Source organism: Galeopterus variegatus, unplaced genomic scaffold, assembly GCF_000696425.1.
Source record: "Galeopterus variegatus unplaced genomic scaffold, G_variegatus-3.0.2 Scaffold47, whole genome shotgun sequence".
In the NCBI taxonomy this organism is placed as follows: domain Eukaryota; kingdom Metazoa; phylum Chordata; class Mammalia; order Dermoptera; family Cynocephalidae; genus Galeopterus; species Galeopterus variegatus.
Window position 1 is genome coordinate 884508 of NW_007726158.1, and position 13114 is coordinate 897621.

Below are 13114 nucleotides of genomic sequence, written 5' to 3' on the forward strand. Positions count from 1 at the left end.
CTGTCATGTTAGAGGCAACTGTTTTTAGTTCCTTTGGATTTGTACTTGTGATAATTACCTCTTAATAATAGGCTTTCACCCTAGTTCTTGACATTTGTCTGTTGACTCCCTAACATGGCACTTTTTTTTTTTTTTTTTTGTCTTTTGTCTTTTTTCCGTGTCCGGCAACGGATCGCAACCCTCAGTGTTGCCCCCGCACCAGACTGGGGACCGGCAACGGGATCGCAAGCCTCGGTGCTGCTCCCGCGCCTCGCTCAGCCAGTGAGCGGGAGCCGGTCTGTATGTGGGATCCGAACCCTCGGACGGGAGCGCCGCCGCGCTTCCCAAGCGGCGCACTATCCAGTGCGCCACCGGGCCGGCCCTAACATGGCACTTTTGAGGACTGATTCACTTATACTCTTCCTTTCTTCTCCCTCCAATTTTTGTTAGTTATTTTTTTCATTTATCTTTTGGTTATCTTTTACCTCTGAATAATATACTTAAACCTCTGCTCTATAGTCTAATAATTTTAGACAGTATTTGAGATATTATCCCTACTGCAGTTCCTTCCAGTGTTCCCTGATTCCCATTTTCTGTAAGCTGATCTTTGTTTTTATATTGTCAAATTTAATAACACTTATAATCTATTCTAATATTGTATTTAATACTTCTTTTTTTCCCTAAAGGATGATTGCAGAATTTAAAAACCAATTGGGTATTTACATAATCAAGAACATATAATTATAGAACTAGGATTACTTTTTCAATGAGATCACACCTTCTAGGAAAAATGTCTTTAGTGTCCCTTGCTCATTATCAATTCTTCAATCATGCCGTATTTCATTATGCTTCATATCTGGAACTTGTGTGCCTTCTGTTTTGTTTTTCTGAAATTTCTCACTGTTTTTCTTTTTTCCTTGAGAGTAGAAATACCCACTTTGTTTATCATGTTATTTAATATCTAGCTCCTCAGGAATTTTATTAGTTGGTGTATACTACATGTCATTTTTGAAGATGTTCTTGAGACTAACTTGCTTCCTATTCTAAATTGGGCTGATTCCTCTCCAGCTTTTTCTCTGGGATTTCTTATACTACTTTTTGTTTGTGGTAACATTGTCCCTTCTTGAATTTCACATTCACTTAATGAAGTGCTTCCTTAATAATGGTCCGAGAAAAGGTGCAGAGGAGTCATAGCATTTCTGGAAAACTTTTATTTTTCCCCTCACATATTATTATTTTTTTATAGCTGGACAAGAATTCCAAGCTCATAATATTTTCTATCAAATCCTTAAAGACTTTATCTATAGGTTTGCTTTTTAAAAATTTCTGTGCTATGTAGATTCTGGGTATAGTGAGCTAAGTGAAAAACTGAGCATTACCCATGAGATTTTTTAAAGCTTTCCTCATAATTGTTGCTTCTAATTAATTTTTTCAGACATGAAAAGTCATTGAGGAAAATACGTACATAAAAATACTTTTAAAAATAGATAAAAGCTTAGTATTCTATCTAGAATAAAATACTCATATTTGTTGGTGACAATAATGCATAACAGTTAATTTAGTTGTAATTTCCTGCTTAAACAATAAGATAAGCCTTCATTTGTTGGTGAAAGTGGAGATAAATACTTATGGACAGATGTGTACTGATTTAATTATAAAGTGGCTTGGATATTTAGCAGTTTATTATTCTTCTACTTTATGATTAAGTAGAACCTATATGGAAAAAAAAAAGCTGAATTCTAGTTCTATTTTTTAGATAATTTGTGGGCATTTTGTTGAAATAAACAAGCAACTTGAAAAGAGCAGGTCCTATTTTATTTATCTGTATTTATTTTTATGTATATAAATACATTAATTAGTTGATTAGTCTGTTATCACAGGTCTTGATCTATACTATGAAGAGTATTGTAAGACACAAAAATGATCTGTTGTATCATTGCTCTCTTCTATAATATGGACTTAATATCAAACTCTTGTTAAGGAAATACCTGGCATATTCTGAACATTTCATTCCATGACTTTTAAGTGTAGAATAATAGAAGCAACATTTGGTGCATAAATATTCAATTCTTTAAGCATTAGCCATCCCTATTTGTTATAGATGGAGAAAAGGAACTATGTAATAATAAATCAAATGACATTTGTGTCTTATGAGTAGTCAGCTTAATCAAATGGGTTAGAAATACCTGGTCTGTCGTAGTCTGCCTCTATCTTTTAAGTAAAAACAAAATTTTGATGCTAAGTTGTAACCATGTGGGTGGTTAGTTTGATTTTTAGCAGAAGTGAATTGATGAATGTTTTGAAGCTATAATAAAAAGTAAGAACGGCTTCACTGAGGAAAAAATTAACTTTATGTAAACATGATTTAGACCTATGTTTTAAGGTCTTATGTTTTACAAACAAAGATGGTGTTGTCAAAGTGTGACCTTTAAAGACATACTTGAGAATTCATTTAGCATATGAAATTTATTATCCCCTGGCTGTTAGAAATTCAAAATCACAACTTGCTTAGCAAATGTGAAAAGTAATGTCTCCTGTTGCACATTAACTTGCATTTTGCTGGTTCATTTCTCTGTAAGTTTTGAATAATAAAATATTCATATATAATCAAGATATATTCACAATAGTATTAAAGGAAGCACTGTGTACTTTACAGTTAGTAAATTATGATATCATTTTACTATGATTAATTCCTTGCCTTTATGTGTGCAAAATATTCCAATTTATCTATAGAACCATATAACCCTGCCATATACAAGGCTACTATACAAAATTATTAGGGCTTACAATTTTATCACTTTCTGTGCAGAAATATTATTTGATCAACAACATTTTAGTTGCCTGCTGTGCTCAGAATATTATATTAGTAATAAGGAAAGACTTAAAAGAGAAAGATGAGAAATTGCAGTCTTCATTATTTAAATGAAATAATGTATAGGCCACACAAAGAGTTTAGAACCCTGTGAAGGCAGTATTACAAGTGCATATAAAATGACAGTGAAAATCATATGTGAAATTTTGAGGCAAATAAATTGTCAGTCACAAGTTTAACTTATTAGAACAAGTTTCTGTCAGAAAAATTTTTGATGCCATTTTGAAAGAATGAAAGTTGGTCCAGAGAATAGCAGAAATAAGCAGAAAGACTCAGATATGCCTTGTGCAAAGAGAGCCGACATATTTGTCTGACTAGTGTAAAGATTATGCTGAATTTAGGGTAAGACCAGAAGGTGAGTCATAGGCTAGCAAAGAATATGACTGACTTTCAGGTTTTACCCTAAGTTCATAATAATTGGCTGCTTAGCACAGTAAAGAGATGTGACTTCAAAATCCTTTTTCCATTCACTGGGATTGTCATTCAAACAGATTCTTTTCCAAGCTCTGGTTATGAATAAGAATGTCAATTTCATGGTGCACTTATGAGGCTTAAACGTGCTAATCGATGTACAGTGCTTGGCACGTAATGGGCTCTAAACAAATATTAGCCTTCTTCCCTTTATAGGTCACCTATGACACTGCTATGTTATCAGGAAATTTAAGTTGTATTATATCCATTTTAAGATAAAATATATAGTCAAAAAGTTAAGTATACAGTGTTTTGGGTGCTCGGCAGTTATCTTCAAACATGTTTTCTCCTAGTGCTCAGGTGGTTTAAAGAAAGATCAGAAACGGTTTAAGGGTCCAGCAGGGCCTTCGGCCTTTGTTATTCCTTAACGCCACCTACTGTTGCTAAATGGATATGGCCACAGTAATTGTTGATAAACAGGCTTCTTGAAATCACAGCACAGGGTAAGTGCTGGGCTAGGGGCTGACTTAACAGAATACTAACGAGCTTAAGCTTCCAAGACCCTCACCTACACAGGCCCCTTCTTGGGTCTTATATCTAATTTGTATTTATAATTTACATTCTTCTCCTTAAAGAAGGCTCCTCAAATTAGATAGCCCCCGGGCTCCGTAAAACCTGGATCTACTGCTACTGGACTGTCATGTAAAAGAAAAAATAACTCAGTATGACTGAAAAAGAATAAGGTTGCCATAAGTTTTGCTTTTATTGCCCAAATCATGATTTGTTAATAACCCTTGACCACAGGTGCTCTTATGTCCTTGACCACAAGCTAGCTTTTGTCTGTCTGAGAAGGTCTCTCTCTAGTCCAGCATCTACTTCAGAATAACCTATATGAAGTAGTGAGAAAGGGAACCACCTGGCAATCAAAAGGTTTGCAGTTACGTTACTTAGGCTTTCAATTTCTCACATTTTTAGCTAGGTAAAGAGGAAAGAGTACATTGGAACCAATTTTATATTGGTCTGATCTATATGAGCCTGACGAGTTAGGCACTGTATACATATTGTCTTTGTTACACTACATAGTAAGGGGTATTATCTAAATCGAAGCTTGGGAGGGGTGAAGTAACTTCTTTTTAAACAGCTAGCAGATCTTCTTGAAATCAAAGACCAGGTTCTTTTCAGCCTCCCTATGGAGCTGAGGTTTACCTGCCAAGAGTCAGTCAGCCACTGAGAGAGAAAGGACATTTAACTTACGATTCACCTAATGACTTTGAATACCTAAAGTCCTGCTAACCACTTGGCAAATTTTTCTTCCTGGTTCATTCGTTTATCCATGTATTAAGTGCTTGCCTATCATATGCTGCCTTCTATTTAAATATTACTTCTTCAAAATTGTTACAGTCACCTAGAAACTCTCCAGATATGTAGGTAATTAGATAGATAGAAGATAGGTGATAGAAAGATAAATTAGATTGATTGATTCACAGAAACGTGTATTTTTCAAATGAAACTTTTACCATTACTATTTGTTGCTGTTTTACAAGGAGCCTCACAAGTTCTTTTCAAATTCCTTTAAAACTGCAGTTTAACATTTTGGTTATTTAATCACTAAAACTGAAATATTGGGTATAATTTGGAGTTCACAACTTCAAAATGTTTATTCTCAAAACATATAAAATAAGGTTATATTGTGAAGTGGATAATTTTCTTCATCTCTCAAGCTTTTTATTTCTCTTTCCTCAGAGTTCTCTTTTTTTGGGATGATTTTATCCCATCTCCATAATCATTGATCAGTTTTTTTTAATGCAGTTATAACTGCACTACTGCAGAAGTTTGAAGAAGTAAACTGTGTATCAATGAAAGAAAAGAATAATTTCAAATGAAATATGTAAAGTTGTGGACTGTGGCCAGAGCTTAACTGACAAGAGTCAAATAACCACTGAAGGGTTTGACTCACGTGCTAATTGTAAAGTTCCCAATTGCATTAAAACAGTCATTGACAAACTAGTCCCAAAACAGTATCATGGTCAAAATGGTATGGGAACATTTTAAGTAAATTTCTGAGCAAACAACTCATATATATATATATATATATATATATGAGTAGGTGTGTGTGTGTATATATATCTATGTGTGTGTATATATATGAGTGTGTGTGTGTGTATGAAGGTACTTCAAAAAGTTTATGGAAAGATTCATATTCTCTTTTATTTTTCCATAAACTTTTTGATGTACTTGTGTGTGTGTGTGTGTATATATATCAAATTATATATATATATATATATATATGTGTGTGTGTATATATACACACTTGTATATCCAATTTATATACAATGTCTGTGAGAATTTTGAGTTGAGCATCTAATTATATCTCCAAGAGTAATATCTTAATTATTACATGATCTCAGAGCTTGAGACAGTGACTATCACATTGGCTATATGGAGGACTATCCAAGAATAAAATCCTTCTTATGGGCCGGCCGGTGGCGCACTGCTATAGTGCGCCGCTTGGGAAGCGCGGTGGCGCTCCCGCCGAGGGTTCGGATCCCACATACAGACCGGCCGCTCACTGGCTGAGCGAGGGGCGGGAGCAACACCGAGGGTTGCGATCCCGTGGCCGTCCCGGTCTGGTACGGGCGCGACACTGAGGGTTGCGATCCGTTGCCAGTCACGAAAAAAAGACAAAAAGGAAAAAAAAAATCTTTCTTACATTATGAGTGAAGCTGTATTTATAGGTAGTTTGACTGCAACAATAGAAGAAGGTGCTTAGCTGCACAGATGGCATTGTCCAGTTCAGTAAACAATGTATTTACAAATGATATTAGAGCTAGAAACTAAATCGGTATTGTAAATACACTTATATCTGCTGTCTTCAGCAAAAAGGTTTCTACTCCTTGATATTTATTTACAAAAAGTTTTACACAATTCCTTCTTTTAAGGAATACTCATCTCTTCTTATTTCCCCAAGCCACCTCATTCTTGCTGATTGTAGCATAAACAAAATATCCTTTCACAGCATTTTAAATTGCCTCCTAACCATCAGTTAGGTGTATGTCTGGAAAGACAAATGAGTCTTCCTTGGGAAGTGTTTTTTATATTGGTCAAAGTAAACCATCAGCTTGAGTACCTAAAAATATATTAAGCATTGCACACAGGAAAGTATTTGGTAAGAATATAATCTTGAAGGGTATAATTATAAGCAAATTGACAGCCTCAGGAATGCTATGTGAGACTTTTATTTTGGTAAAGCTTGTGTTCCATGAAATTTGCCAGATTTTATTTTTTTAAATCTAATAACTTTCTTTCTCTTTCCCTTTTTTGCTGATACAGATCCACATCCAGAGAACTGAAGGATGTGACCATATGACCTGTTCACAATGTAACACTAATTTTTGTTATCGGTGTGGGGAGAGATACCGCCAGCTCCGTTTCTTTGGAGACCACACATCAAACCTCAGTATATTTGGATGCAAATACCGCTACCTCCCAGAGAGACCTCATTTAAGGAGATTAGTGCGAGGGTCGGTCTGTGGTGAGTATCTGACATGCATATAGGAGGAGTCTTCTCTGGGAATTAAGTAGTGATAATAGAACTTAAAAATGTGACAGCCATGATAATTCTGAGCACATGCTATGTGCCATGTATTCTAGTAGGGCCTTTACCCCAAAACAGGGGGAGGATATTCTCTGTCCCTTTGAGGTCAAAATTAAGTTTGTTAGCAGAACACTACTTACATGAGCAAGCAGATTTTGATTGAAAAGGAAATTATTAATTACATAGCAGAAATCTTTTAAATTTCTGAAACCACATTGTAAGCCACTGGACAAGAGGGACAATGTCATTTATTTTTGTATGGACAGTGTCTAGCAGCATGTTTTACACGTGTCCTCTATTTGTTCATGGAGGACATGCAATACAATACAGCATGGAACATAGTCTAGAAAGGCAAAATCAACTATATGCATGTTGCAGAGCCCTGTAATGGGGTTTCATTATATCTATGTAATTGATAAGTCATTGTATATACTTTTCTATAGTATTAATAATTAATGGCTAGCAATTAATGGAATGAGTATCAAATGCTTTCATTGCATACAAACTCAAGTTTAATTATCCAAGTGTAAATGCCCTTCTGTATTGACTTTTTACTTCCTCCTCAGCCTCATACACTACTCCTTCCCACACATACTCATACAAATATGCAGACCTAAACACAGATACCTGCTCATAATCAAGTTGTTCTGGCCTAATGCCACCCCCTTTGGGTGATACAGTTTTCTTCTGACCTAATATATCTTCTGATAGCTCCCTGTTCCTCTGGAATGTATCCACTGTGAAATTTCTTCCTCTCTTTTTCACCATGGAGAACTCTATTATTTCTTTCTTTGGCAATCTTTGTCATGTATACACAATACTTTTTCACATCTTCCACATTTCCCCTTATCCACTTACTTTTGCCTAGTTACTTTATAAAAATCTCTTTATATCTCTCCTTAGCCCTCTGACACTTCATGACTGTTGTGAACTACACTCCTACTTAGAATCCTGTGACGGCCTATCAGATCAAGTCTGGTACTAATGATAGGTTTCTATTAGGTAAAAGATAGAATGTATATTTTTAAATGCATTTTAACATATGGAAACTAGTGCCATAATTTTCTAAAATCTTATGTGATTTCTATAAAAATATTCTTACTGAACTTTATTTAATTAAACATAATTTTCCACAGCCAGCATTCAATAGTCAAGACAGGTTTTAGTGATTTTCAGTGTTTTCTGTTTCTTTATTTGCCTGTATGGTAGATATTGTAATTGTATAACCAATATTTACTTACTGGTTGAGCAGACTTTGGCAGGATACCTAGGGACTCTAAACCGTACTTATAACAGTAGTACCATGAGAAAACTAATTGCAAATCAAGTTTTGAGCTGTAACCTATTTGTAAGTCTGTATATACAGAGTGCAACCCCAAACCACAAAACGTTTATATTTTCTGCATTCTTAGTTTTTTTTTCTTTCCTACTTTAATGCCACATGGATTTTGGTGTGGCAAGTTGTTTCCTTCCATTCTTTATTTTATATAATTTTTTCTTTTTTTCTTTTTTTTCTGTGTAGTCATTTTTAAAAGAGGGAAGGTATTTCCTGCCTTATTTGTCAGTGACATTTTGAATGTATTCTCTTTGGATTCTCTGGCTATTTGCCTAGGTGCCCCTAGAATCCTTTCCTTTGGCCAAAAAATAGAGTGGAGTTATTTTGCAGCCTGTAAAATGGATGGCAAGCTAAGAGCCCATAGACATCGTCAACCGGGAAATATTTTCTCTGTAGTCTTTTCTGTTTTCCTCTTAATCAAAAGCTTTATGGCCAGCTTTCTGTAAATGGTTCTCTTTTTGGCATATCTTCTAGTCCGTGTGTGTGTGCACGCACACGTGTGCACATACAGTGATGTCAGGATAAAGCTGACAAAGTAGGGAGCAGCTGGCTTTAAGATAAGCTCTCCCTCCCACACAGATTTTCCCACCTCCAGCACAGCTGCCTCTAACTACTATTAGACCATAACTCGAAGTGGAGTGCTCACCACCTCTCTCATCCCCACAAAAGGCAGGAAAAGGGATTAGTCTGTAACTCACACAATTACTTACTCCCTGCCATATAAGAGCGAAGATATACAAGCAGTCTTCAAAAAGTTGATGGAAAGATTCATATTATCTTTTAATTCTATTTTTCCACAAACTTTTCAAAGTACCCTCGTATCATAGGAGGCCCTCCCACACACTGTCCTTGTGTGATGTAACCTAGATTGCTCCCTCAGTCTTGGACTGCACATGTCCTTGGCCAGAGGCAGAGAAGGGGCCTTCATCTCTCTCACAGCTGGAGGATGGGAAACATGGTGGTCTTCATTCCATGTGACCGTGCACTCAGCTAGAGAGCAGAGGTTCTGCTCACAGAGAATAAGGGAGAACAGAGATTTGGGGGTGATTAGCAGCCTCTGATGTGGAGCCATCTGCCTGCAGGGCGTAGGCAGAATCCTTAATAAATGGTACTGGGAAAAAAGTAGCTAAGGAAAAATTTTTAATTTTCATATTATCCCATACAAGGATTCAAAGTTTCAAACCAAGTTATATGGGTCTTTAACTGATTTCCAGATGGCAGATAATGTATATGAATAAAAGCAATAAATAGCAAAAATAAATATCCAATTTTTATCAAAAGAAAAAATCAGAACTGAAGAAGTACAAATAGCCACTAAACATGTTCATAAGTATTTAATGTTGTTAGTAGTCAGAGAAATGTAAATTAAAATGAGATTCTTTTGGACTGTTGATTAGCAAATATTTTGTCAAATTAATTCTTACTGATGGACTTTCATACTCTATTCAATGAATTGAAAAATTTGTATAATTCTTTTGCAAAGAAATTTTATAGTAATATGAAGGACATTTAAAAACATGATAAATCTAGGTAGACTGAATGGTTTATGTGCAAGAATAATTTAAAATAGTAAAAAAAGGAACAAACGTTTATAGGATTATTTAAATAAGATATGCTAAAGGATATGCTAGAATATTATTTTAGCTATTGACAAAGGTGTTTTACAAGAATTATTACTGACCTAGGAATAAGAGAAAGCTTGTTTAATCCCCTAAAACAGTTTCAAAAGTAGACTTATACATGTTCTGAATATAGATTACCTAATTGGAATAAGTTTATTACTTCCCAAAGAGAGAGAGCACAGATCTGGTTCCTAGAGTTCTGTGATGTTTGAGAGAAAAAAATCAGCATTGTTATTTTACAGTCATGTTTCATTGCTATTATGGAAATATATTGAAAATTATTAAAAAAGCAAATTTGAATGACCAGACTATGTATATAGGAGAAAAATAAAATATGCAAGCTTTATATAGTCTAAATTCTTGAGCATAGCTTTAAGAGTGGACTAAACATAATCGTTCAATGGGATTTAATATTAGTTCATTGTATTCTATCATTGGTAAAAAATAAAAGTAAAATCCATGCTAAGACATTGTATGAATTGAGTGGTGATCTTTTTAAATTAAATATTAAAATCTATATTTTATACATGTCTGGTCATCTGGTTCCAAAGACCGTTTCTTAAAAATAAAAAAGTAGGGCTGGTCAGTTAGCTCAGTTGTTTAGAGCATGGTGTTATAACACCAAGGTCAGGGTTCGGATCCCCATACCGTCCAGCCACAAAAAGAAATAAAAAAGTTAATTTTCTGACAAACTTCCCCAAAATGGCTGCATTATGTTTCTACTTCATTTCTGTAGTTGGTTATTCCCAAACCCCTTAATTTATAGAGTGGTCTTACTGGTTTATTCTTAAATGCTATGTGATTCTACTGCAAAGTCCCTCTGTTCCTTTCACATTTCTTCTTGGCTTTGTGTTGCGTGGTCCTACAGTCGTGTCACATGCCTTAAGGTTACTATACAGTGACAAGATATTAATTACTACCCTCTTTTAATTTTGTGCTTGTGTCTTTCAAAGTCAGTGGGTTTCCAGTTGTGGACTTTGTGCAATGTTTACATATGGCTACAGTTTATTATTATCACTGCCTACTTGTTCATTTAGAAAAGAAAATGCTGGACAATGCCACTTGGCATCCTTACCAGCATCTAGCCTTCTTATTGTATAAGTGCTTCCTTCTTAAATTTGTTAAACTGATTCACCTGAATAACTTTTGACATACCATATATTTAATAGCAGTTTTCTCTAACGATAGTCTTGAAACATCCCATTTGTAGTTCAGTCTATCAGGCATTCATATTATTAGTTTTTTTTGGATCCAGGTAGTAAATAAACCACTTTTTTAGATGTGGGCTTGGACAGAAGCCCTCTGTAGTACCCGCCAGCTCTCCATTTTGAGAGCTAACTAGATTTTCTCCTGCCAACTCAAAATATATCACTCCTTTCTTACTCTTTCAGCATCTTGAAAATTGAAAATGGAAAAGATCTAAAGGAAAAGCACAGAGATGAATGGTCCTGGTAGAATAAAGTGAGCCAGTCACTTTGGAATTTTTTTTGGTTATAAAGGAAAATGATTTATGAGATGTTTAATGCATGTGCCAGGACTTCAGTGAAGTTACTGAATTTATATGTGTATTTCTGTTCTACACCAGATACATTAGAGAAATATAGCCTTAATTGTAATCAGACTTCTTAAAAAATAATATACACTATGGTATTTAAAAAGTATTGCTCTACTTGTTTGGTAAATTTGTTCTGAGATTTTAAATTATTTTGCCTTTTGTTTTCCAGCTGGAAAATTATTCATCGCACCTCTAATCCTGGTTTTGGGATTAGCGCTAGGGGCCATAGCAGTTGTAATTGGTAAGAAACATTTAATGTATTTGAAATTCGAATTTTCTGAGGGCCATAGAGTAAATATGAGTGTAAATATCTCATCCTAATCAGCTTTTTTTTTTTTTTCATTCTTAGGTTTATTTGTATTTCCTATCTATTGCCTTTGTAAAAAACAGAGAAAACGATCACGGACAGGTATGCACTGGTAAAATGCAGATGATTTCATCTATCTCAGCTAGTTTGGGTAGGAGCTGTCCAGAATGGTACACCTGTCTGTGAGTCACATCTTGAAAAACACTGAAAGGAACCTTCTGCCATCTCGTCTCCCCGTGGTTCTCTGCAAGCCACGATGCCTCTAGCTACGGTGCACCCCCAACATGGTATCATGTCCTTTCCCTAAACGAATTGCTGCTTTTGAATAATGGTCACTTTCGTAAACTATAAACATCTGTATCATAACTCTGACCTTTGTGGTTCTTGGAAGAAAATATTTTAAGAACCAGTTATCCTTAGAATTGTTCTGAGCACACCTCTCCTGAGCATTGCTTGGACTGTCTTTGAAACCTGAACCTCCCTCCAAGTCATCTTTTGAAGCTTGGTGTGAGTGCCTGAAGTCCTATTAGTGTCAACAAATAAGGCCACTTTTCAGAAGATAAAAGTTCACCGAATACGCCTGTTTTTATCTGTGGCCCAAGCAGTATAATTCCTCAAATGCTATAATTGCTAAAAAGCTCAATGCCCAAAAGGGAACTAATGAAACTAAATTACTGAGAAGAATCATGAGTTACTGAAGTGTTTATGTGTAAGGGTGTGAATGTGCGTGTTTATAGATAAATATATGTTAAAACTAGGCCCAATAACCTTGTACTTATCTAGTTCCAAGCCTCTACGCTATTTTTCCACATTTTCACAAACCTATTTAAAAATGATGGTTCCTTTGTGGGCACAATTTGGTAATGTACTGAATTAAAGTCAATGTAGACAACAGGCTGTTTCAATGTTGACCCTTTCTATTTCTTGCTCTCTCTCTTTTTGTCATACACATGCAGAATTTGCAGCATCACCTCAAGACATATCAAGCTTTGTAAACTGACAAAACTGATAGGCTTCTTAGGAAATTCTCAAGACCCAGATATTCAGTCTTTTCAGATTTTTTATATTTTGGCATACATGTTTTACTCTGTGATAAATCCTTCATATGGGATTATTTAATCCAAAGAACAAGTTTGCTGAAGAAAGAACTGCTTAAGTTTTTAAACAAATCCCTCTTCTGCTAGTTTTTTAACCAACTTGTAATTACAGATAATTCTGCTTTAGGTCAAGATTTTACTTTATTTAATATCCCACTCTCTTCCCTGTCCTCTTTTTTCTCTATTTGTCACCAAGGTTTTCATAAAAACAAATGCTAGTTGTGGAGGATTTTTTTAATGTTTACTGCTCAAATGCATAATAACTTACTGGTATCTTCTTATAGAGGGGTAGCTTGAAAACTTTTTGTGTTTATGGGTTTTTCTAAAATATAAACTGATT

At 35.1% G+C, this 13114-nt stretch overlaps 1 protein-coding gene across 1 annotated transcript in view; it reads left to right on the forward strand.

The window, feature by feature from the left end:
- RNF217 (ring finger protein 217) overlaps window positions 1-12571 on the forward strand; it is a 230020-nt gene extending 217449 nt beyond the window's left edge. The window contains exons 6-8 of the mRNA XM_008572519.1: window positions 6593-6794; window positions 11540-11611; window positions 11720-12571. Of these exons, the coding sequence (XP_008570741.1) occupies window positions 6593-6794; window positions 11540-11611; window positions 11720-11793 (348 nt within the window). The 3' untranslated portion in view covers window positions 11794-12571. The remainder of the gene's footprint in view (window positions 1-6592; window positions 6795-11539; window positions 11612-11719) is intronic.
- Window positions 12572-13114: the final 543 nt, after the last annotated feature.